Source organism: Manacus vitellinus, unplaced genomic scaffold (genome assembly GCF_001715985.3).
Source record: "Manacus vitellinus isolate BGI_N305 unplaced genomic scaffold, ASM171598v3 scaffold_1_pilon, whole genome shotgun sequence".
NCBI classification, from domain to species: Eukaryota; Metazoa; Chordata; class Aves; order Passeriformes; family Pipridae; genus Manacus; species Manacus vitellinus.
In genome coordinates, this window is record NW_021939396.1 from 15,579,259 (window position 1) to 15,606,675 (window position 27,417).

Here is a 27,417-nt window from a genome sequence, read left to right on the forward strand (position 1 = left end):
GGTATGTCCATCTCAGGGATATGAGGGCACCAGTCCATCTCCTTGTCTGATGCTCATCAGCCTGAAAACCTCCTCATGAAGCTCTGCTACCACGCTGAGCAGCTCTTCTACCTGGGCACATCTCCCAGAGGTGCTCTCGCTGCTGCCATCAGACACGACAGGAAACATTCTGTTAATCAGTTAAATTTCTTTTAAGAATGAAATTAGCCTCACAGTCTCAGTGTCAGAGCTCCATCGTCCTGCCTTGTTAAAGGTTCTCAGAGTCCTTGGGAAAATAGTTCCACTGGGAGTGGAAGCACTCATAGAACTTCCAGTTTGCTGCAACTTTATTTTGTTCTGTAGTCCTCTGTTCCAATATCAGAGGAAAATAGCTGTGTTTTACCATGATGTCTGGTTTCCATGGTTACCTATATAAAAGGCAGGTATTCAGTAGTTATTCAGTAACTAGGTAAAGTTGACTGACAACTAAGTGGTGGATTTTACCTAGTTTTAGAAAAAATGAATAAATTTACGAAACCCCTATTTTTGAATGCGAGAATGGTTTTTCCCTTGAGAATTGCTACTTCATTGATGCAAAGAACTGTTTAGGGGACAATTTCAAGCCACTGTGTTAAAAATTTATAAATGTTTCATGTATTTTCAAATTAAGACACAGAATTTTCTAGTGAAAGCATACTACAACCATGATCTGTCATTCATACAATGAGGTACACTGTGTGGCACTATCTCCAAATGATAGGTTCTGGTATGCTACAGATTTTTTTTTTCACCAATGTTTGTGAACTATATGGATTTCCTATACAGTCAGTGCCTGTAGTAAGAGAAGGAGAGCAGGAGCATTTCATGTGAGCGGGTCATTTGGAAAGCTTAAAACATAGGTGACAGAGATATTAGAAATACATTTTGATGGTTGTTGTTTGAGAGATGTAATATAAATTTTGTTCATAGAAGAGAAAGATGAAGCACAAAATTCCACTGTCTGTACAGCATGCCTTTTTAGAAATACATCATTGCACACATACAAGTTAGTTTTTTTAATGATTATTTCAGTACTTTATGTTTGATATGAAATTAGACTCCACAATATTGGAATCCGTAGTGTGTCAGGAAATAATATAGTCTGATGACCCAGGGTTTACCATAACTGATTTAATTTCCTGGATCAATTATTCAAAATTCAACTTCTGACAATAATCAGTACTTTATACGGGAGAAGGCCAGTAAATTTGCCAGCAGTACATTTACTGAGTTATGACATGATATAGGCATAGGGACTCTTTAGGTAATAGGTATAAAGTAAAAATATCAATTTAAAAATAGGGTTTTATTAGTGAAATTTACCCTGTCTAATAACAGTTTATTAGTATTTGATTTTTAAATTGTTGCAGAAGTTTCTTTAATATGTTTGTTAGTTTTTTAAATTTTATTATTGTTAGCTGTACTAACTCTCAAGTATTGTACTTCCATACATACCAAACCTTACCTTTCAATGAAGGATGCGAAAGCAAGACTTCACTATTCCTAAAATTTATCTCACAAATATTTTAATTATACAAAAATGTTCAGCACCGGATAGGTGTCAGAAAGGAGGAGGAGAGGGGAGATTGAGAAAGTTTTGTATAATCTCTGATTGCTTTCTGTAGATTGGCAGATTGATGTGGTTTGGGGCAGAGGTAAATTGTGGATGTTTGGACATTATTAAACAAGTTGTCAACTTGTTTATAAAGTTTCAGGTATTGACCAAGCGCACTATGAATGCATTTTGAACAACTAGCAAACCTACTGCAATCAGGCAGATTAAAGATTGGCTATCTAGTCTCTCTGAACTCCTATGAAGTGTTTCCATATTTGATCTTTGTTTAATAAAATAAATATAAAATTTGGAGTAATTGCTTGACTGTGTTCAGCTAAATATTAATTTTATGTTTTTTAATAAATGACACATTCCATTTCTATCATATCTTTTTTCACAGCAAAGTTTTGTGGTGACCCTGGAGTACCTGCTCAAGGGAAAAGAGAAGGCAAAAGCTTCATCTATCAGTCAGAAGTCTCTTTCAGCTGCAATCCTCCTTTTGTTTTGGTTGGCTCCAGCACCAGGATTTGCCAAGCAGATGGCACATGGAGTGGGTCTTCTCCTCGATGTATAGGTATGGTTAAACTCATGTATTGCAATTTTTTGAAATGCTTATTATTTCTTTTCCAGATAAGGAACTCAATCTAGGAGTTTTCAGTTATTTTGAATTAACTTGGAGTTATTCTGTACTCTGTAAGAATCAAGTAACTTTATTTTTGTCTCTGTGTTGACTTATTGCATATTATTGAACAAGGTTAATGTTGTGATACATTCATGTATTTAATTAAAATGCTGTAATTTGTTTTGGCTTTAATGTATTGTAATTTTTTTTAAGAACCTACTCGCACAGCATGTGAAAATCCAGGAGTCCCAAGACATGGGTCACAAAACAACACATTTGGCTATCAGGTAGAGTATGATATTTTTTATTAACTTCCACATTAAAATGCTTTTGTACTACCTCAAAGTCTAGAAGCTTCTGGTTATAGGTTCAGAAACTTCTTGTGTAAGAGCTCTTTGCTGCAGTGTTGCTGTTTCCTTATTTCTAGCTGTTGGATTACACTGACCTTGTGTCCATATTAGCAGTGTGCTACATGAAAAACTGGTGATCAAGTTCTGCTTGAAACCTTGAAGGCTTTCAGTATCTCCTTCAGTATCTCCTGCCATATATATATAAGTACTCCCTAAAATTTATCAAGTAGGCTTTTTCTGCTTAAAAATGTGTATACTGTGTGCCAAATTGCTAATGCAGATGTACTCTAAAAAGCAGAATTTTTATTTTCCTGAGAACAATTGTGTTGATACACTGGTTTTGGAACCACAAATGAATTACAGAGTCATGAAAGCTGTTGGACACCTCTGGAAACCTCCTAGTCCAACTCTCCTCAAAGTAGGATCTGCTAGAGCAGGTTTATCAGGGCTGTGTCCAGGTGGTTTTGAATATTTCCAAGGATGGAGACTTGACAGTGTGTCTGGGCAATCTATTCCAAGTTGATCACCCTTAGAGTGAAAATGAACACTTTTTTCTTAAAGAGAATTGCCTATGTTTGAATTTCTACTTATTTCCTGTCACTGGGCACCGCTGAAGAAAAATCTATCACTGTTACCTGTCCTGCCCCCAGGTTTTTTTACAGACTGAATAATCCCAGCTCTTTCAACTACTCCTTGTGTTCCAGATGCTCTAGTCCCTTAATCACTTTTGTGGCCCATCACTTTACTCAATATAGTACTGTCCATGTCTTTCTGGCACTGGCAAGCCCAGCAATGGACCCAGCACTTATTTGTGTCTCACCAGGGCTGAGCAGAGAGGAAGAAGCACTTCCCTTGACCTGTTGTCAATGCTCTTCCTACTGCATCCCAGGAGGCTGTCGGCCACGTTTTCTACAAGGCTGTGTTGTGGCAAATGGGGTTTGCATATGTTTCTGTTGGAAAAAGAATTGTAAAATTGAAAATGATTTTGAACTTCTTATTTTCCGATTAGCACAAAACAGTCATGTCAGTGAGACATTTTCATGAATGAATGGTTTACAGATGCAAAAATGCACTCTATAATTTGCTAGGGCTCTTGCAAACAAAGAGAGAGCCTATTCTATCCTGCTACATCCGTGTTTGATGTCAGGGTGGAAAGCTCCAGACCTCTGAGAAGGACTGGACAGAAGAGTACAGTAGCAGCTCCACAGATGTATGAGGTGCCCGTCTAATAGCAGGGGAATAAAATCTGCAGATTGCTAGAAATGCAAGAAAGGGTCGAGTGAAATTTAAACAAATTTACAAAATGTAGTTAGTTTTTAAAAGCAAAGATTGTAGCTAAAGACTTTTCAAAGTTCCATGGCTAAAAATTTCTTTGGTTTATCCTTTTTGATGGCCATTATGCAGTACTACTCCTGTTTAGTGATTATTTTAGCAATATTTAGGTTTTCAGATTGTGCTAGATCACAATCATATGCAAGTGAAAACAAAATTGTCTCAGTTTTCTCTAGGGACTAGATTGCTGTTTCATACCAAGATAGAATACGCAGGAATAGTCTAAGGTTAACTTCCTTTGGTTATAATACAATATTATGCTAGAGGGCAACTCTTTATTCAACTATATAACAAATAAATCATTGTAATGACCATTTTCTATGATTTTATCGTCACAGTTTCTCTTGCATATTAATGAGCTTTCTCACCTTGGCAAAGCTAATGCAGTCTTTCTCATTGTGTAGTTGTAGTTGTGAGTAAAAGCATCATTTACAGAGAACATGAAAATATCAGGCAAAATGTCAATTGACAAATCATTTCTAAAAGAGGTGTACCTCTTATCAGAATGTACAACCTTGTAAATTCTAAAAAAAAATAAATTGTAAACAACTGTAAGGTTAGTTCCTAGCATATTTAAGCTATATGAGCTATAGTCTCCTTACCTAGCCAGCAACTTTTGCTCACACTCACATGTAGCAACTAAATGTGCAATTTCTGGTTATCTAAGTATGATTGCTTAGTTAATACAGAATGGAGTAAAAGTATCGATCATACAGATGAAACTGTGAAACAACAGTGAAAATGATTGCTTCTAGACAAGTTATTGTCCGTAGATCCCAAAAACAAATTGCATTATCATATATACTATAATGTTACGATTCATTTAAACCACAAAAATATTATAAATGAATTTATATTATGCTATAATTAACTTCCTGCATGAATGGGATAATAGTGACTTTTATCCATAGAAAGGTAAAGAATAATTCTAAATTGTTCCAAAATACTAAAGATGAGATGGCTTTGATTTTCATCTGTCTGATAGATCCAATTATCTACCATTTAAACAGCAGACCAAAAGAACTTACATAAAATTAAGCAAAATGTTGCATTTGCAATGGGCAAATGCATAATGAGTTGTTATTGCTGAATATATGATAGTTTTCTGACCAGCACAGGGTGAGGAGGTTTTTGTTTTGTTTGTTTGGGGGTTTTTTGTTTTTGTTTTTGGTGTTTTGTTTTTTTTTTGTTCTTTAGGTTTTTTGTTGTTTGGGGTTTTTTTTGTTTGGTTTGGTTTTTGGTTTTTGGGGTTTTTTTTGTTGTTGTTTGTTTTGTTTTGTTTGTTTGTTTTGACTCTCTTAAATACTTCATATTTCAACTAATATTAATAGGGTCACTTAATTGACTTAATTGTCAAGGTTTAAATTTATGTCTCTGTCCCATTTAAAAAATAAAAATAAATCAAACTTTGAAAGTTCAGGCAAACACAACACAATTCTTGGCTTGACTTAAAGGTGTATCTAAACCTGACCTCCTGGAACCTACACTAACAAAAGCACAAATATCACCATGTCACATTTGAATGGTGTTTCAAGTATTAAATGAGGATTTTGTAGAAAAAGAGGCAACAGAATTTTGTATGGATTTTATTGTTCAGTATCGAATTCTTTGGGCAGAAGCAGATCACGTTCCTGTATGTTCAAATGACATCAAAATACCAATTTAGTGCTCCTTGGATATGGGGCATGGCATGTAAATTAGTAGCATCACCTACTTTAATTTTTATGAATACATACTTCTAGGATGTTAACTTCCATCTAGCATTTTTTATTTGACAGATCTACCTTAACAGTGTGTCACAATGGAGACAAAATACCTTTAGAACTCAGTGAATACTGACTTCAACTGTAATCTGGAAAATAAATTGCTCCTTGGAAAGAAACTGTTGGTTTTGAAATATTTCTTTGGCTATATTACTAGTAACATAGAAAATTGCTTATAGCACTTTCCCCATGAGCTGTTGTAACACAAGATACTACTGAACTGAAGAAGCAGTTTAGGACTGCTCAGAGCAGTCAGTCAAATATGTAAGATTTATTTCTTCTCTTATTTTTCCAATAATATGTTTTTGTAGAAATTCAGCTATTTTCCCCTACACATTAAGGCCTAAATTGAGCAAAAGGGCTGTCTGAATTTAGAAAGGAAAATAGGCACCTTACAGTAGTGGTAGCCCTGTACTAGCTCTTGATTTCTATTTTATGAAATGCCATATAAAACTTGATCTGCATATGTTGAGCAACCTTGCAAATAATCTGCTTCTGTTAATGTAATGCTTATAAAATCTTCAGTGTTGATTGAATTGTAGGATAAAATTCCAAGAGAAATGCTCTACTACCACAGTATAACTGTCTCCATTAGCAGAGTTGGCACCATCACTGCATCAATGAAAATGTAATTTAAGCCTTATCAGACACAATGTAATTTTCCTGGTTTCTTCTGCTGCTCATGGTCCTGAGGTCTCTGGTGTCAGTGAGGTAGGTTAGTGTCACAGTCTGGAGTGCTTCACTGGCAAGAACGTGATTTTTCCTTTTTTTGCACACCACTGACACTGCAACCCCACACTATATTTCAATCTACACAATAAGATACATTTCATCTGTGTTAGATACTTCTTTTTTTACTCCTGAAACCTGATTCTGTCCAGTGATCATGGGTGAGTTGTTCACAGCAATGAGTTCTCCAGGGCCAAGCCTGTGTTGCATCTCTTATCGTAGTCACACCTGTAGTCTTCTTCACAGCATCCTTTTGTCTCCATTTCTCAAGGGCTTTGCTATCATTCCAGCACCAGGCCTGTATTTCTCTGTACCACATCACATTAGTGGGAAATACCTCATTCTGTACATGGTAGATTCTTTTTTTACTGCTGTGAATAGCAGTAAAACTGTGGTTGTACCATACAAAGATCAAGAAAAGCATAAACATTAGTCATAGCCACCTGATCACAGTAAAATTGGGTTTTACAGCTAAATCGAGTTTAAAAAAAACCAAGCCAAAACCAAATACAAAATTTCAAGCAGTTCAAGACACTTTCAGACAAAGGAAGCCTGACAAACCTCTGCTTAGAAGTCTTGGTAACTCAAAACCCTGTAACTAATAATGGCAATTATCTATTACTGGGCTACCAAACTATAGACATAGCAAAGACTTAATGAGGTGTGTTTTCATTCACTTAAAGTGTGATGCTAAAAGTTAGTGAATAGAAATAACTGACATTCCTTTAGCTTCTCAGTCTTTTAACATGAATTGCTGGAGTTGAAGAAGTTTGTTAGAGTATCTTCAGAATCTCTGTTAAACTGAAATCTAAGGAAAACCTTGATTGTAGAGCAACTCATAACAGTTAGAAGTATCTTCTATTCCTACAAAGCATATAAGAAATAATAAAGATAATAGCTTATTATTATTTTGGTAATTCTTATACATTATTATGATATTATTTGGTGAAAAAAATATCTGGGATACTTTATAACCAGGTGCAGGCTGATATTTATGCATTTTCTTCTCAGATTGCTATTTCTCCTGTTCAAGAATAAAAAATATATGGTCTTTGGGTTTTAACAGAAAAAAAAGTTAGCAATGTTGATTGGGGAATATCCAAGCCATAACTGACACTACAGAAAAAGCTGTGGAACAGATAGGATCAAGTGTTATACAAGGAAATTTTTTTTTTTAGGGACTGGATGCAAACACCGTTGCATGTAGAACAGTTCTTCCCTAACACCAGAGTACTAATGCTTCTATTCAAGCTGTAGAACAAAAAATTAAAACAAATCAGAAAATCTCAAGACTGGGAATCTTTTAAGAGCATAGAATCCTGTATTGTAGTGCCACCTGGTGTCTGCGATGCAAAAATATTGCAAAACAGACTTCATGAAGTATTTTAAAATTACTTTTATTTGTTTAATAATTATTATACATAAACTACATAATTAATTTAATATATTAATTATTTCATATTGCTTGCAATTTTTTTCTCATTTATTCATTGTCTTGAATTACAGCAACTTTAAAACATCCCTTGGGCAACTGTTGCTTTTTTGGTGCTTCTTTGAGGCTTACACATATAACGGTTGTGTTTCTTGTGAAATCATAGATTAATAAAATCATAGAATCATAGAATGATGGAATAGTTTGGGTTTGAAGGGACCTTAAAGATATTTACTTTCAACCTGCTCTGGACAGGGACACCTTTCACTAGACCAGGCTGCTCAGAGCCCCTTCCATCCTCGACTTGAACATTTCCAGGGATGGGGCAACAACAACTTCTCTGGAAAACCTTTCCAGTGCCTCACTACCCTCACAACCAAGAATTCCCTCCTAATATCTAATATAAACCTACTTTCTTTTGGTTTGAAGCCACTCCCCCTTGTCCTGTGACTTCATACTCTTGTAAAAATTCTCTCTCACCTTGTAGACTCCCTTCAGGTACTGGAAGGCTGCAATTAGGTCATGCTGAAGCCTTCTTTTTTCCAGGCTGAATAAATGCAATTCTCTCTGCCTTTCCTTGTATGAGAGATGCTCCTACACATAATCATGTTGGTGGCTCTCCTCTGAACTCATTCCAACAGGTCCATATCTTTCTCTGCTAAGGGCTCCAGAGCTGAATGCAGCACTCCAGGTGGGGTCCCACCAGAGCAGAGTTGAGGGACAGAATCACCTCCCTCGACCTGCTGTCCATGCTGCTTTTGATGTAGCCCAGGATGCAATTGGCTTCTGGGCTGTAGGTGCTCATCGCCAGCTCGTGTCCAACCTCTCATCTGTCAGCACTCCCAAGTCCTTCTTGGAAGGGCTACTCTTGATCTATTCATCAGCTTGTATCAGTACTGGGAGGTGCCCTGACCCAGATGCAGCACCTTTCATTTTCTCTAATAAAACCTCAAGAAATTCCTCTGGGCCCACTTCTCAGGCTTGTCCAGGTCCCTCTGGATGACATCCCGTTCTTCGGGAGTGTCAATCACACCACTCAGCTTAGTATCATCTGTAAATTTGCTGAGAGTGCACTCAATCCCTTCATCTGTGTTATTAATGGAGATATTAAATAATATTGATCCCAGTACAGACCCTTGAGGGACACCACTTGTCACTGATGTTCATTGTGACTCTGAGTCATTGACCACTACCGTCTGGAGGCAGCGGTGCAATCACTTTCTTATCCATCTAAAAGTCCACTCATCGAATCCATCTCTCTCCAATTTAGAGAGAAAGATGTTGTGGGGGACTGTGAAAAGGCCTTACAGAAGTCCAGATAAATGACATCTTTAACCCTTCCCTTTTCCACTGATGTAGTCACATGAACACATCTTTCATAAGGCTAGTACTTTTTGTAAATAATATATTGTTGGTGGTTGTTTTAACTAAGTTCTTTACCAGAAAACAAAACAAAAAAAAAATACTCCTATACCTATTTGGTGCAACTTCTAAAACCTGTAGCATTTTACTACTTTGTGCTTAATCATGCAAGTGATTTAGCATATTTTCTTCAAAATCTTTTAAAAGTAATTACATAGTCCAGTGAGCAGAGAAAAGAGCAAAAAAAGGGAAATGAATTTTAAATCACATCCTCTGTTGATGAGCTACTATCTGTAGTTCATGGGTTATTATTAAATTTCATTCTGATGAGCAGCTTGAGCTGAAATGGAATAGCACTATAAAGTTTCAAATGAATACTTGTATCAGTGAAATGCCATTTTCCAGGACTAAACTATCATGAAAGAATCCGCATTTTACCTTTGAGCATCAGTCTGAATATAGTATTATGCATTTAAACAAAATAATGAAAAAAACCAAACCCAAACCAGAACCATAAATGGGCTGTCACAGACAGTTTAAAGGTTTCAATTTCTTGTTTAAACATGAGTTGATAAATATATTAACACAGGTCCCTGCAGAACAGTAGATACTATCAGTGCACCATAATATTTGAGTTAACCACTCACAGTATGTAATAAACTGCTCTCCGAATGATATCCTTGTAATCTAATTTCCTTGCTTTTGATAAAAACTAAGTAGTATTTGCATTTTCATCAATTTTACCATGACTGGACATCCTGAACAGGTTATTCCATTTTATTTGGAATATTTATTATTTATTCCAAAACTGTAAGAATTCTATTTTCCTTTTTATGCAACAGATACCCATAATAAGAATAATAATTAAAAATTATTTCAGATGAATTGCTATTATAATTGTAGTGTACTTGTGTTCCAGTTTCTATTATCTATGTGGTATAAAGAGCAGTTATTTTTTATCTCCTGTCACCAAAAAACAAAATTAAAATATTATAGGAACATAATAATTTCTGAAGCAGGAGGCAGTGTTGTTGACCAGCCCTATCTGTTCTAATCAAATATTTCTCATTATAACTTGTGAATATATCAAGCATTCCACAACAGGGGAGTCTAGTTCAGCAAAAGTCCTGTAGAATCTAATACCCATTTCAGCTGTGGGAGTTCCACGGTTTGCTGCAATTTTGCCTAACTGGCTCCTCCTTGGTCCAGAGTGAGAAAGCTGCCATAAACTTTGTTTCCAAAGTCACAAGGCCTCAACTGTTCAAGGCCCAAAGCAACACACCAGAGAGACCACAGAAGACAAGGTTTTGATTTTCTTCCAGAGGGAATTATCAGTTTGAGGAGAGAGTAATTTTACCGAGAATGACATTTTTTTGTGTCCTATCAAAATGCTCTTTGAAATTAATTTACTTTCTACAGAAAGAGAATCACAACTTATCAAGTATGTGTTATGTGAAGGAGTGATCAAATTTGGAAAAAAAAATCTCAACTGATAGTTCCTCATAACAATAGTACTGTGTTTTCTACTTTTCAACAGGTGGGAAATGTTGTTCAATTTCAGTGTAAAAAGGGACACCTTCTCCATGGTTCAACAACACGAACATGCCTTCCTGATCTTACATGGAGTGGAATCCAGCCAGAATGCATACGTAAGTAAATGGTAGAATTTTTTCCTATCTTTTTTTTTTTTTTAATCTAGACTATTTAGTTGCAGTAACATTGTTATGAAGTTAATTTATTCTATATGGTTTATTAATTGAAAGTTAATAGAAATTTGCATTACTAGCTTACAACAGTTAGAAATATGATTTTGTGAGTGAATTTTTATACAATACACTATAGAAATGAAAAAAAAAAAAAAAAGAGAGAAAATAAGCAGGTTTTCATCCCCAGTCAGTTTCTACCTAAGAGGGTGCAACCCTTCCAATGCACAGATGAGGTAATGAGAACAGGACATATTGGAAAGCCCTATTCTAAAATATATAGGAAAGCATATAATTAAAATCAGTTCTACCAAAGAGTTTGAACTGTTTCTCAACTGAGGAGTCATGGCATTTCAAAAGGGGGAAAATGAGTTGGCAATTGGAAATTTTTGAATCTGAAATAGAGAGAAATCTTACTTGAGTATGGAAAGTAGCCCTTCATTTCATAAATCTTTTACACTTTGGTAAATAGTGATAGTTTACTGAAATATAACATCATGGTTAATTTTTTCAGTTCAGCTGTATTTTTTTGGAAATCATCTTACCTTATATGGTTTGACCTTATAGAATCACTTCAGTGAATGGAGAACATATCCACAGAAGAAAACAGCATTAGTATTATTTCAGTTGATGCTCATGTTAATCTTAAGCAAACAACAAATCAGTAGCTCAGTGTGGTGAAAGGTGAACTCTGCTCTTAGAGATATTCTGTCCTTGAGATGACACATAACTGGCAGATTCTGGTGGTTGTTAAAGATATAAGGCTCTTCACATGAGATTAGAAATGCTAATTATTTTTACTGCCTGATATTATGACTCACCTTCAATTTCTCCTTGACCTTTCATAGTGGTTTTCAACTGACCCATTTATTTACTGTTATTCAATGCTACACAGATATTGTGAGTGATATAAATCACATGACATGATGGCTTTTAAGTCTGGTATGATGTTTGCTGTTTCTGTTCTCATATGCAGACAATTAATTTTGTTCATGCAAGTGCATTTCAGTCAGTTCTTGGTCCCTTGGAATTGAGAGGTCCATATTTAAGAGTGTAATTACAGGTTTATAGTGATACTTTACAGAGTAACTTATTCATCATCATCGTCATCATGGCTAGGCTTCGCAAATGAAGATTTGGGAAGGGCTCTACCCACATTTGTTGCAGGCGTGTTGGTGGCTAAAAAGGCCAATACGAGATAGGCATGTCCGGTTGCAAAAGGCACAGCAGAAAGACTCCTTAGATGGTATATTCTGCAAGGCATGATTCTTTCTGCGTTAATAGTAACTTATAATGTGAATTAAAATATGTTGATGTAATTTTTTATTGATTTGGTTTTACTTTGTTAATTAACTGTCAGAACAGACATAGATTATTTTTTCAGAAATATTTTTCCCATTTTGACTGAAGGATATTTTATCTTTTCTTTGTAGCTCACAGCTGTAAACAACCAGAAACGCCAAGTCATGCTAATGTTGCAGGAATGGATCTTCCCTCACTTGGTTATACGTTGATTTACACTTGTCAGCCAGGCTTTTTCCTGGCAGGAGGTTCTGAGCACAGAGCCTGTAAGTCTGATGGCACGTGGACTGGGAAAGTTCCAGTTTGTGAAGGTAAGCTCTTCTGTTTCCCACTGCACCTGTCATCTATCATATTTCGGTGATTTTCTTTACTTACAGTTGGCATATGCAGGCCAAGAAGTTGATCGGGCCCAGTCAGCATGTTTTTGTGAAACGTAGGTCCTGCTTGACTAAAAAAAATCTCCTTCTATGACAAAGTGACCTGCTTAGTGGTCACTCAGTACTTGGCACTAGTGAGACCACACCTTGAATAGTGTGTGTGCTTTTGGGCCCCTCACTGCAAGAGATGGAGGTGGTGAAGGGTCTGGAGCACAAGTCTTATGAGGAAAGGCTGAGGGAGCTGGGGATGTTTATCCTGGGGAAAAGGAGGTTCAGAGGAGACCTTATTGCTCTCTACAACTACCTGGAAAGAGATTGTAGCAAGGTTGGTCTCTTTTCCAAAGTAAGAAGCAATGAGAGAAAACCGCCTAAAGTTGTGCCAGGAGAGGTTTAGGCTACCCAGGGAAGAGATGGAGTCATCATTCCTGGAGGTATTCAAAAGATGTGTAGATGTGGCATTTAGGGACATGATGTAGTAGAGGGCTTGATATCATCATGGCTAGGCTTCGTGAACGAAGGTATGGGAAGGGCTGTACCCACATTTGCTACAAGCACACTGGTGGCTAAAAAGGCCAATATGAGATTGACAAATCCAGTTGCAAAAGGCACAGCAGAAAGACTCCTTAGGTGGTATTGGCAAGACACGATTCTTTCTGCATTGTCTTTTCTCCTCAGGAGTGATCTTGCGTGCTTTCTCAAAAGCATCAGCAGCTTTATAGATGGTGTGTCTCCAGGTCTCCCGATTTGAGGCCAGAGTAGACCAGTTATGTTGATCAATATGGCCAAGGCTGAGATGTTGTTTCAGGGAGTCCTTGTGTCTTCTCTTCAGGGCTCCTCTCTTGCAGCAGTCAGTGGCAAGTTCACCATAAAGCACGATCTTAGGGAGGTGGTAGTTCTTCATCATGGAGACGTGCCCTGCCCAATGCAGCTGTGTTCTCAGCAAAGAGGGCTTGGCAGTGTTAGGTTAACTATAGGACTTGATGATCTTAGAGGTCTTTTCCAACTTAAATGAGTCTGTGTTTCTATACTAATATTTGAGAAGGATGCCTGAAGTCCAAGAAGATATCTGAATCGCTGTGTGAAACTAAACCATAGGGTTTAGTAGCATTTTATATTTTTATGTAAGGAACTGTATGCTACTTGGAAACAAAATGTAACTACTTTGTCCTTGATGTTCCAACCTTTTGGTTTTTTTATAATATTTTATTACCTACTTTGTCATAGCAGGACATGAAAAACATCATAGACAATTCATGGTGAGAAAGGTGGTTTTCATATGCAATAAGAAACATCCTCGAGTATAGGAACTGTTTGGGAATCGATTTTCTGAATAATTAAAGGCCTTTTCAGATTACGGTTACCTAATGTTTCAAATGTAGTTATCCCCAGGGCTCTTACAGAGACATTCAAAGCCTCTATACACAAACACTACTACTTGGAAGGAAAATAGGAAATGAATATTTTGTATTACTAAAAAACAGGTGTCCTGGCATTGCATGCCAGGCAAGTGCTGAGGGAAAATAGAGCAGAGCATTGGGAAAGTATTAGAAAGCTAGCAGCCAGGAAGCTTATTACTTGTTGAGTACTTGGAAAGTGTTATGGCAGGCTAAATGTGACTCATGGGTTGTATTTTGATCCAAGAATTTTTTGCTGATGATATTGAAAGAAGTAGCATTAGTTGTACTACCTGATAGTAAGGAAACTTTTTAAAATATTAAGTAGTTGCTATGAGTGTATCTACGTTATCATATAACTTAGTTTCCCAATGTCCTGAAAAAATGTTACAGAAATTAAAAACTTTTAGGATCAGAAGTCTTTATTCTTGCTCCTTAGCAGTGGATGAAGCTAAGAATGAGCAACATATTGCTAAGTGTTAACTCTAATTGGGTAAAGTAAAACATTTCTTAAATAATCTCAGTTTTGCCTATACAGAGAGGTGAAATCTCTCTGCTATGGAACAGAGAAGAGCACTGGCTCAGATTGTTCATCTCTTATTGTGAACTTCACAAAAGTAACTTGGAAATGGATGAAAGGGAATAAAGTATTTGGAACTGAGAGCTCTAAAAGGATATTTAGGGGAATTAAACTGGAATTTGATACTTTAAATGCAAAATTGAAGTCCTACTCAGAAAATATCTTGACCTAGAAACTTAAACTTCATAGATAACTGGTTTTAGTTTTGGATTTTTATGTAACATTTGTATTTAAATTTTATTTTGTATTTAAAAATTTAAGTTCTGAACTTGACTAGAAATTTATTCAACTTGACAAGGCTGATTGACTCACCATTTTATGCTAAAGCCCAATTGGAAAGTATGATCCAGATATTTCTAACCTAAACTTAATGTAGTCAGAAAGCAAATGCTAGTGAACCGTGCCCTCAAGGTCAACTACGTACAGTGAAATTCAGTAAGTTTCTTTCAAAACAGAGAAGAAAGAGAGATTAATCAATCAGTAGTAAAAGTCCATGAGCACTTTAGGTTGAATTTCAACACCTGCCCTTGCTTAATTATGATTTTAACATACATGATAAGAAAAGACCTTTTGAAAAAATTAAAATTTATTATCAAGAAAAATATTCTCAGTCCTTCTTGCTAAAGTTTCCTTTTTATGCAGAAAAATACTCCGCTCAGGGGAAAAGTAGTTTCCTTTCTTGTGTAGCTTTTTAGAGCATGGATCAGAGAGAAAAGGCATGGTTTCAGACCCTAGACCTAAAATACAAAATATTGAAATCACTGTTAGAGCAATGAATAGTGCTGCATGAGAGTATTTTACATTAGGAGACAGAACTATGTCTCTTCTTTATGTTCCAGTGAATCCAAATTAGTTTCAGCAAAATAAAATAGCTTCATCTACAGGAAATTACACTGTCCTATGGCATTTATTTCATCATCTTCAGTGGTGGGAGAGTTCCTCCTGCTCTAAGCAGAGAAGATATTAAATTCTCCAGCTTGCAGTTCTCCTATCACCTGAGCAGTTGGAGATACTGTGGACAGCTTCTTTTGTTTCTTTTTTTCTGTTGTTATTCTTTGAAGAAACCTTCTCTTTCAATATTAAGAGATTAAGCCAGCATCTATGGGTTTTCAGTCTCGAACACAAGATGTCTCACTCAGTGCTATTAGAAGATAATTAAGTCCTGGAGAGAAACATGATTTGAAGCACCCTTGTTATGTGTATCTTCACTGTTTGGTGTTACCTTGCTTCCAGTCAAAACACTGTCCACAGTTCCTGATCTAAGTGACATAAGCGGCATTAGATGATATATTAGAAGGGATCTCACATATTACATGCATAGTCCAGGACTGTAAATTCTGAAACGTGGATTCTGAACTGAAACCCTGCACTATTTGACTACTGCAAATTACTTGATAGCATCCAGGTGACTGACTTAGGACGAAATGTGGCAACAGAAGAAATCTGTGGTAAAGTGTTCCTCTGATACTAAGGCTTGATACTGACTGAAATCTCATTCATATTTGAGTTTGAAACATCATCTTATATGTTTTTTAGCAAATAAATTCCATTGTGGAAATTAGTCTTCATTTCTGAGTAATGTTTTGCTACTCGTTTACCTTTGTCATTCATTCTTTCTAACAGCTGGTTCCAAAATATTAGTGAAGGATCCCAGACCAGCTTTGGGAACACCAAGTCCCAAACTAAGTGGTAAGTGCTTCAAAGTGTATATGTAATTTTAAACAATTTTTATAGAAAAGACAATGAGGAGCAGTTTAGTGAGAATGGACTGAGTGGCTTAGGATAAATAAAGGGTATTATATTAGGCACTAGATTAAAAAAAAATTAGTTAAATCGTTCCCCAGTGTTTGAGTTCATCTAGCTTATATGATATAATTTATATCTGTATACAATTTCTGTTGTGTTTCACTGTAGTTGCTGTTCTGTGTAAGATCCTATGCAATTTACCCATTCAGAAATTATCCTACTGATGCAGAAATAATTTAAAAAATGTTTCACGGTTTTTTTCACAGTCTTGCACTTCTTTTACATATTGCTAATTTAAATTGCTTTACCTAAATACTTAGTGTTAGCTTTCAACTTGCCCTTCAAAAAAGTTAATTTTAGTTGACACAAGGTAATCTCTCAAATTATGCCTAAAGTCTCCAGTTTTAACAGATTTGCTGAAGAAGACTGTCTTTGGATGTCCTGACTAGAGAAACCTTTCTATGTCCACTGAAGAGATTTTTTGAAAAGAGCAGTCTCCTTAACTAAAATTAGCCTTTGGTTATAAACCTATTGAATTTCTCCCAATAATGAATAAGATTTAAAAGTAGTTCCTTAGAATATGGGGACTTGGGGGGCGCTTTTTTTTGTTTTAATTTTTTTCACTACTTCAAAACTGTGTTTTTCAATGACATAGAGCTGCATGGTAGTCATCAGTTTTGTCATTCAGAAAATATTCATTCATTTTGTGCAATCCCGATTAACTGCAAGATCAGTTTTCCTAAAAGTAGGGAAATAAATCTCAGGCAGGTCACAAATCAACAGCATCAGACCATTCGCATCATGCAATTTCTTTCCTTACAGTGTGCAGGTCCAGTATCTATATGTTTTGTCAAAAAAACATATCCATATATATATATACGCATACACAGATAAAAAACCTAGGAAAGCTCTTTTACCCTCCATGGGGAAGACAACTTGTCTTTGTGATGAAGGAAAATTGTGCCCCAGTCTTGAATTTAGAACCGTTCTGAGAGAGAAAGGAGCAAATATTCTTCTGTGCTTATCTGACATGAGATGCCAGTGCACACACAAACCTTTAAGCTCAGTGTGAGTTACTCCAAATAATACAAAAGTACTGATTTTAAATAGTGGTTGTTATAGGGCTAAATTTGCTACATTGCCTTAGAAAGTGTAATAAACCCATCCTAAATCACCTTCTATTTCATTGGTTAAATGGAATCTCATGCTAAGATTTTAAAGATTTGCATGTATCTGGTTTTGCTGGATGGGTAGCTTTCTGTTGTTTCGGTGGGGTTTTCAGTGCTGGAATAGCATTACTTAAATTAATAATTTTACAGATTGATAATGATAAGTGTGAAATGTAAAGGTATAAATTTAGCATATTTATTCTCTGTCCTGCAGACTATGATCTGGTTTTAATTTTAAATTAGAGAATTTATTTTTTTCTCCTGGTGAAGTTCATAATATTTTTAAACATTTGAAGACAAGGCAACATTTCTTATGTAAATTTTTCATTAGAAAAAGTGACTGGGTAATAAAGAAAATGCTTATAACATTCGAGTGTCATATAAATATGCTTATGAAAATGATGATATCTAAACTGATATTAATTTCTACAAAATTCAATGCTAGCTGTATGTTCCTAGCTGTCTGTGCTGGCATAGAAAAGATTCTACAGGAAGAGGAATATGAACTTCAGGTTAAAGCTGTTTGATTTTATGGAGTTGGTTTAATTTTAAGACAGGTCTATATTTGAGGAAAAAACAAATGAAGGTATAGTTGTGATTGTGCTCTTCAGTACAAACACATTCTTTCATTAAAGTTCATGCCAGGTTTCTATGCTTTATATGCAAAAATTATGCCTCCTAACCTTAAAAACAGAAAGAGCAAAGGAAAGAAAATGCTAATATTTGTCACACATTTTGTTGGCTATTTGACTTTGAAAGTACTAAATATTGCAATTTGTATTGAAACATGTTTATGTCTTTATAGTTCCTGATGATGTATTTGCCCAAAATTATATATGGAAAGGATCTTACAATTACAAAAGCAAGAAACAACCCATGACTTTGACAGTCACCAGTTTCAATGCAACTTCAGGAAGAGTAAATGCAACACTTACAAACAGCAATATGGAATTGCTGCTATCAGGTATGGCCTAAGAAATAGGAATTTCCTTTTCTTTTTTTCTGCTTTATATACATTGGTTCGCTGTAACTTTATGCATAACACTTAAACTTTTAACATCTGGAAACTTTCTTAGCTTATCAAAGAAATTTTTATTCTTTTTCAGTATCTTTTCAAAGGTAGAGATTTTCCCACCTTTTCTTTCTCTCTCCCTTTTTTTCTGTTTTAGTTTCCCAAGTTTTTATTATATTTGGAGTTAATAGTCAATAAGGAGTATAAAAATAATCCTAATTCTCATGCTAATTCTTTAAATATTATAAATAAACTGAAATTGCTGTTCCTGAGATTTTATTATTATTAATTATAAAATTTCTCAACTGTAGCCTATTAATGAGTAATTGTCAATATGATGAGATTGATATGTGTTGACCTAGAAAGTCAGAGATACCTACTGAACATGGAAAGAAAGTAGAGATGACACTTTTTAGATTATCTTTCATTTTCTCCCATCCTACCACTTGCTACTTGAGAAAAGCAACCAAAACACACCTTGCTCCAACCTCCTTTCAGGTAGTTGAAGACAGGATATTGTCTCCCTTCAGTCTCCATTTTTTTCTAAACTAAACAACCATTCCCTCATTCTCCTCATAAGACTTGTGCTCTAGACCCTTCTCCAGCTCCTCTCTCTGGACATGCTGCAGCACTTCAATGTTTGTCTTGTAGGAGCCCAAAACCGAACACAGGATTCGAGGTGTGGCCACACCAGTGCTGAGTACAGGAGGTCAATCACTTCCCTGGTTCTGCCGGCCCCACTATTTTTTATATAAGCCAGGATGCCAGGCCTTCTTGGCCACCTGGGCACGCTACTGGCTCATGTTCAACCGCTGTTGACCAGCACCCCCAGGTCCTTATAAGCCTGGGATTATAGTGTTACCTGGGATTGCTGGGACCCAAGTGCAGGCCCATTGATACAAGCTGTCCAGATCCCTCTTCAGAGCCTTCCTACCCTCCAGTAGATCAACACCTCTGCCCAAATTAGTGTCATCTGGAAACTGACTGAGGGTGCTCTCGATCCCCTTGTCCAGATCATTTATAATGATATTAAACAGGACTTGCCCCAGTTTTGAGTCCTGGGGAACACCAGTTGTGACCAACCACCAACTGGATGTAACTTCAATCAACACAACTCTCTGGGCTCATCCGTCCAGCAAGTTTTTTACTCCAAGTCCACCTGTCCAACCCATGAACAGTCAGTTTCTCCAGAGTAATGCTGTGGGAAATGGTATCAAAAGCTTTACTAAAGTCCAGTTAGACAGCATCCACAGCCTTTCCTTCATCCACTGAGGCACCTTATCATAGAAGACCAGGTTAGTCAGGCAGAATCTGCCTTTTGTAAGCCTATGTGGCTAGGCCTGATACGCTGGTTGTCCTGCACATGCCATGTGATGGCATTCAAGATGACCTGCTCAGTAACTTTCTGTGGCACTAAGGTCAGGCTGACAGGACTGTACTTCCCTGAATCCCACTTCTGGCCCTACTTTTAGACAGACATCACATTTACTACCTCCAGTCAACTGGGACATCCCAGGTTAGCCAGGACTGCTGGTAAATGATTGAAAGTGGTTTAGGGAGCACTTGGGTGAATCCCATCTGGCCCCAAAGACTTGTGTGTGTGTCTAAGTGGTGGAGCAGATTGCTGACCGTTTCCCCTTGAAGTCTCCTTGGGGACATCAGTCTGCTCCCCATGTCTGACTTCCAGCTCAGCAGGCTGGCTACCCAGAGACATAGATCCCTTCACGCTGTGGCTGCAGAAGAAGTCCTTGAATACAATATTGCTTTGTGATATTGCACAGTCTCTGGCAACCACAGCACTGTTGTCATGGTTATGTTGGCACAGTAGCCACAGTTCTCTGTGCTGTAAACCATCAGTAGAAACTACAGATATGGCTGAAAAGATACTAGAAATGTTTGGATCTAAAGTTTGGGAGGTTTTGTTGTTGTTGTTGTGGGGTTTTTTTGTTGTTTGGTTTTTTTTTCCGAATCTGTCAGTCCCTTGATTGAAACATCTCAAGCACACAGAAAGTGGGTCTGTCACACCACGGGAGTGGCAGGCTATTACACAAGGGGGTGAATTGGCATAAAAGAAACCCCTGAAATCAATATTATCACTCAAAACTTAGTTTCTTGAAATTTCATCCTCTGTCTACCACATTGTTTGCAAGGTTGGAAAAAGCCTAAAAATTTCATTTAAGTATAGGCTGGACACTGCTGTTTTTAATCTTCCTCATCGCTCCAGGACTCCTTTATCTGAAGTAGTTTCTCGCCACTCTTTGGTGTTAGCAAGGACAGAAATGACAAAACATCACCCTGTTGGAAAAAAAAAATGGGAGGAAAGTTCAACCCATAGGTTTCTGAGAGGGGTGATCTACAGGAAGGATGTAATGGGCCGTAGAATCTGTGTTTCTGTTGAGGTCTGATTTTCTAATATCAAGAAGAATGGTGAATTTTTATCCCTGGATTTGTCTGTTGAAGGTATTTTGTAGGTGTCCTTATAAGAGTCATACTTGAGAGGCTGTAGATGGACTGAATGTTTTCTGATTGATAATAATGTTTGCCTTTACTGTGTGTGATTTTTTTGCTGTTGTATGATGTCTCTTTAGTTTCAGCCATGTAATTTCTGTGAGGGAATTAACAGCAGCAGATGTAGTATTTTGTATTTTTAGAATTAGAAAAGTAAAATGCTGTGTTCTCACCCAAAAACCTCCTTCTCCAAATAAAAGGTTCCTTCAACTGCACACAAAGGTGATTACAAATACCCTTTTTCACTCTGCATACACACATTACACTCACTCACCATTTTCTACTGACTACGGATACAAAACTCTATTAGTCTGAAAATTCTGCTGTCTGCGGTGTCATCTCTTTGCAGCACTGGAGTCCAATATTAAGCTATTTGGTTGTGGCAGCATTTCTTCCTTCTCTACCTGTAGATGCAAAGAACATGAAGTATCTGGACATTTTCTTCCTTCCACTACAGTGTTAGCTAGTGGTGTTGTGCAGCCTTAGTTATATTTTTTTTCACTGGACAATGTGGTGGATTGACCTTGGATGGGTGCCAGGTGCTCAATAAACTGCTCTATCACTCCCACTCCTCAGCTGAACAGGGGAGGGAAAGTATAACAAAAGGATAGTGGGTTGAGATAAGGACAGCGAGGGATTAATCGTGATTGCCATCATGGACAAAACAGACTCAATTCATGGCAATTAGTTTAATTTATTGCCAATCAAACAAAGGTAGGATGATAAGAAATAAAAACAAATCTTAAAACACCTTCCCCACATCCCTTCCTTCTTCCTAGGCTCAATTTTACTCCTGAGTTCTCTATCTTCTCCCCTCCCAGCAGCACAGGAAAATGGGGAATGTGAGTTGTGGTCAGTTCATCACATGTTGACTCTGCTGCTCCTTCCTCCTCACTCTTTTTCCCTGCTCCAGTGTGGGATCCCACCCCCAGGATACATACAATCCTCCACAAACTTCTGCAAGATGGAGCATTTCCACAGGCTGGAGTTCTTCACAAACTGCTCCAGTGTGGACCCTTGTCAACATATGCTTTCCATGAGGTGCGGTTCTTCAGGAAAAGGCTGCTCCAGTGGGTTCCCCACAGGGTCACAAGTTTTGCCAGTGATCCTATTTCAGCAAGGGCTCCTTCCTACATGGGTCCACAGGTCCCATCAGGAACTTGCTCCAGCACAGGCTTCCCATGAGGTCACAGCCTTCTTCAAGGCATATCCATCTGCTCCGGCGTGGGATCCTCCACAGACTGCAGGTGGACCTCTACTCTATTCTGGATCTCCATGGGCTGCTCGAGCAGAGCTGCCACATCGTGGTATACAGGAGGCTCTCTGCTCTGGCATCTGGAGCACTTCCTCCCCTCCTTCCTCACTAACCTTGGTGTATTGAGGGCTGTTTCTCTCATATATTCTCACTCATCTTTCCAGCTGCAGTTTCACAGTATATTTCCCCCCCATCTTAAATCTGTTATCCCGGAGTGACTACCACCATTGTTGATGGGCTCAACCATGGCCAGAGATGGATCTGTCCTGGAGTCAGCTGGCATTGGCTCTGCCAGACAAAGGGAAAGATTCTAGCAAGTTCTCACAGAAGCTGCCTCTGTATGACCACTGCTACCAAAACCTTGCCACACAAACTAGGTGATCAAGCCCATCAGCCTGATGCCATCCACATCTGTTAGTCATCATCATGGCTAGGCTTCACGAACAAAGATTTGAGAATCTGTTAGTCAGTATAAACTAAAACCCCAAAAATATGATGCATAAAAGCCAGTGTTTAAATCAAATTAATTTACAGTGTGAAGTCTGTTCTGTGAGTTTTAAGTTAGGTTTGATGAAATTTTCTACGTACAATTAGTATTAATTCTTGGGGTTTGTTTTTGTTAATGTTTTTTCTCTGGTTTTGGTTTTAGCTTTGTTTCTGTTATAATTTTAATAATCATTAGCTCTCTCTCATGTAAAGTGCAGTATAACCTTGTGTGATTCTACAAATAAGAGACTTTGTATGAAAAGAACAGCAATTTTGGTGGTCTTCTAGTAAGAAAATGATCATACTAGAGAGATCTATTTAAAATCTGAAGTTTTAAACCATTAATTCATAACAATGTTTAAAAATGTGGGGGAAAAAATCATAACTGTATTTTCACTATTCACTACTGTCTTTGTAAAGTAAGATTAAATCACTAAGCATATTGTAGCATTTTATTTTCATTTCCAAATAAGGAAATAAGGATATTTATGTTCTAAATATTTATTCTACAGGAACAATGAGACAGTTAATTATACCTATGAAGTAAATGAGGTTGCATACAAGTCTTCTCATTGTCTGGAAGAAACTGTATAGTACTGACTGATGAAGAAAATTTAATTTTTTTAAAATATTTTCAAGTTTAGAATTTTTTAAATTTAACTCCAGCTTCTGGAAAAGAATTTGTGTGTGGATGTTCCTATTATCACATTTGTTATGTGATGATTAAATTATATATATGGAAAGTGGGGATGTGAGGTTTAAATGCACTCTGTCTGATTCAGAACAGTCTTTTCCATCTCAAATCAGATTACTGTCAATGTTTGTTCTGTCTAAGACTTGTTACCATAACTGTTAAGAAACAACTGTGTGTATAGGATTTCCCTTCTGTCCTTTCTACAGGCTAAGCTAAAAAATGGTTTCTATTGAAACCGTATTATTATTCAAATAATTTCAAGAAAGAATGCATCTTGCTAAACTAACAATGGTAACGATTGGCACCTATTCTTCCTGCTTTCCCTTTTTAAGAAAAGAGATTAAATGTTTATTCTTAAAGATGAAATTATTTTTCTACTCAACACAAATATGAATTTTTAAAACTATATTCTACAGGAGTGTATAAAAGCCAGGAAGCTCGGCTAATGCTCCACATATATCTCATTAAAGCACCCTCCCATACATCTGCAAGCAAGTTGAAAGAGGAAAAATGGGCTATGGATGGTTTTGTGAGTATATTTGTTCTTGTAAAAGAGAGATAACTTTTTTTTGTTTGTTTGAAATCATGACGGTGTTTTACACCCAAAAAATCCTGAGACATATCAAATAGAATCTTGTTAGCAAGGCTGTTTCATTAAATTAAAGGAAAATTTTGTTGTGAGATATAGGAAACCAGTCTGAGGGAAAATATGGGAACAATCATACAATGTAGACAAAATTATACAGTGTGTTAATACAGAAGTATTTCTTGTAGGTTTTTTTAAATTTTATTCTAATATATCTACAAGTTTCATCAGAATTATAATATAAATTTATTGTTATATTAATAAAATAACAATTTTTATCATTATGCTAACAATCATGTTTTACTTTTTGGTGATATTTTCAGGAATACCATAAAAAACACGAATGGTTACATATACAGGGAAAAAAAATAGATTACTCCAATTAAGCATTAGGCCTCTTGGAGGTTCTGGGTCTAAGCTTATTCTTTAAAAGGGAGAAGAAGAGAGCATATAACTGAGAGGAAGAGAGGTGAAGGAGAGGGGTAAATAGCAACAGCCCACGTGGCTGGGATGTGTTTAAATCATGAACAGGAAATGTTTTCAAAGAAAAGATAAAGAAAAAAGTAGATTTTTCAGAAAAGAGCCTAACATAGTTTGGATTATTATAAACACTCATACATCCTTACTACACCATCTAATTTTTCAAGGAATTTGTCTTTTTTCTTGTGTTTTACTTCCTGGTAAAGCAGTACAGTGACACTATAATGGGTACATATGCCAAACAAACAGAAGAGGTGTATACTGAAGTGTACTTACAAATTATGGCACTCCTTCAATATTCATTTTAAAAAAGGTGCAAAATCAAAACCAAAGCACAAACAAACCCTAAACTGACTAAGCAATAAATGTACTGGTAAAAAGGCTTAACTTTCTTGACTTGAACAAATTTTAGGCTTCATGAACATGCTCCTGAGGTGACAAAAAATATGGCAAAAGCAAGGAAATTGCTTTCAGACTTCTGAATATACAAAAGCAGACTTTTTTTTTTTTTTAATCTTAAAATAGCTTAAAAAGGCTGCTTTACTCCAAAGTAAGAAATTCACTTGAGAAAGGCACTCTTTCTTCAGTGAAAACATAGCTTCAGGTCACTGCTGAAGACATACTGTGTCTTGAGAAAAGGAAACAAGGGAAAAACTTGAAGGGACCTGCCTAGGAACCACTGAATTTAAACCTAATAACTATCCTTAGAAGCAAGTATCTGTCAATTTGTATACAGTGCATTACTTTAGACTGTACTTACTGTAATTAAGAGAGATAATCATAGGATCACAATCATCTCCTCCCTCCCACAAGCCTTTTAGTTTATACTATTTTGCCCTTGTACCAAAGCCTTATTCAATTCTGGTTCACAGCTGCATAATTCAGTAATTATTGGGATAAGCACTAAGTTATTAAAACCTCAATACTTGTATTCTTACGATTATATACAATATAAATTTTTCCATCTACTTCCTAAACAAAACAGAAAATTATGACGTATATAGGATCTTAGAAATACTGACATGTGAACTGCCAGAAACTTTTAAGTTTTACTGTTTTAAAAAAAAAAGTACAGTTAAGGGTATGAGGTTTAAGGTATCATATAAGGTATCATATGTGACTAAAAGCCACCATATCTAAGGTATGCCTTTTTATTTGAACTTTTTATAGAGATTTTCTAGAAAAAGAGGGTGTTTATAATGGGGAGTAACAGCTATCAGTCAAGCATATTAGGATACAGAATAGAATAACTCCCTTTTAAACAGATGCTTGTAACTTGCAAGAAACTTTTCCACATTTAATTCAGAGTACTTTTTGTTTACAGGTTTCTGCTGAACCTGATGGAGCAACATATGTTTTTCAAGGATTCATCCAGGGTAAAGATTATGGACAATTTGGACTTCAAAGATTAGGTATTCAACAAATTCTAATTCTTTGCCAGTTCATTGTTTTGTATTGCTTTATTGTGTCCAGTAGTACGAGGGTATCCTCAGGATGTTATCAGTATTGACATTGTAGTTAATACAGCTATAAAGAGATTTACAATCTTTGAACAGATTTTGTTTGGCATGTTTACCACTTCACTATTTCATGCACACAAAAATAGGTTCTCTGAAACAAAACGTTTTGAATGCTGTTCCTATACAATTTTCCTCAAAACATTCATGGTTGTTGGTTTGGTTTTGGGTTTTTTTGTTTGTTTGTTTTGTTTTTGGTTTTGTTTTGGGGTTTTTTTGTTATTTGGGCTTTTCTTTTTAATTTCTATATATTGCCTTGTAAAATAAAGAAAGCAAGAAGATATTATGATGGATGCAATTCTTAAAAGGTCCAGTTAAAAGCTTAAAAATTAACTTTGAAGATGCATTGTTATTACTTTTCTCACATTTAAAAGTTGTATAGCCTGTCTGTGTATATAATGTAGATAATGTATTCCTGAACCATGCAGAAGGTCATATTCCTATTTTTTCATCAATATCTGGCTTTAGCTCTTCACAATTGTTCCTACCTCTTTCACTCTGTGTATCAATACAATGCCTAAGGAAATAATGAATTTTCAGTTTGCCTCTTCAGATGATTGACCGTTTCCGTGACATTATACTTGGTTTTTATGCATGTAGTATTTATTAATTACTGAAATATGGAAATATAATCAACAATATAATCAAGGTAACATATCCGTTATTATCAATTTGACTTTTTGTAACACAGTACATTAATGTGTGTTAATAACATCCAAAACTTAAATCCCATGCAGAATTATGCTGTAAGATATTTACTATACCAGAGCATAAGTATTGTTCTCCCAACATATTGCATCTACTTATTAATCAGAATATGATATATATATACTTTTCAGATGGTCTCAGCATACAGCTGTATCTATGCAGCTGAACACATTTTGATGACCCAATAACAAGGTGTTATTGAATTCTCAAGATTATGGAGTAGTATGTGCTGGAGATAACAGACACATATATGATATTACTTGTTTTTTCTTATTTTTTTTTTTAGGTCTTAACATGTCTGAAGGTTCAAGTTCTTCTAATCAACCACACGGTACAAACAGTAGTTCAGTGGCCATTGCTATCCTTGTGCCTTTCTTTGCCCTTATATTTGCTGGTTTTGGCTTTTATCTTTATAAACAAAGGTAAGTACTAATTATATATACAAAATTCCTCTAATACTCTATCTGTTGGTTATTTTAGTGCCTTCAATCTTTGCAAGTGAATAAGGTTTTCTGTAAAACCACAAAGTGTTTGCAAAATATGGAAACCTTCTCCCTACCTCCATTAAGGTCTGGTATAATGACTAAGAGACAAGTTCATTGTAATGTGCTATACTTTCATTCCTACCTATTTAAAATTTTATAAATTTCTTCCTTCATTATAATAAAATAGATGTTATAAATTATTGGCATATGGTGAATAATATAATTTGTAGACTTTATGTGTACTTGCAATGA

General features: G+C 36.2%; 1 protein-coding gene across 1 annotated transcript in view; it reads left to right on the top strand.

Annotated features, from left to right (window-relative positions):
* The window catches only part of CSMD3 (CUB and Sushi multiple domains 3), a 604,389-nt gene that overhangs the window by 573,804 nt on the left and 3,168 nt on the right, over window positions 1–27,417 (top strand). The window contains exons 62-70 of the mRNA XM_008929222.3: window positions 1,974–2,147; window positions 2,409–2,482; window positions 10,701–10,812; window positions 12,300–12,479; window positions 16,143–16,208; window positions 18,240–18,398; window positions 23,806–23,918; window positions 25,780–25,867; window positions 26,967–27,102. Of these exons, the coding sequence (XP_008927470.2) occupies window positions 1,974–2,147; window positions 2,409–2,482; window positions 10,701–10,812; window positions 12,300–12,479; window positions 16,143–16,208; window positions 18,240–18,398; window positions 23,806–23,918; window positions 25,780–25,867; window positions 26,967–27,102 (1,102 nt within the window). The remainder of the gene's footprint in view (window positions 1–1,973; window positions 2,148–2,408; window positions 2,483–10,700; window positions 10,813–12,299; window positions 12,480–16,142; window positions 16,209–18,239; window positions 18,399–23,805; window positions 23,919–25,779; window positions 25,868–26,966; window positions 27,103–27,417) is intronic.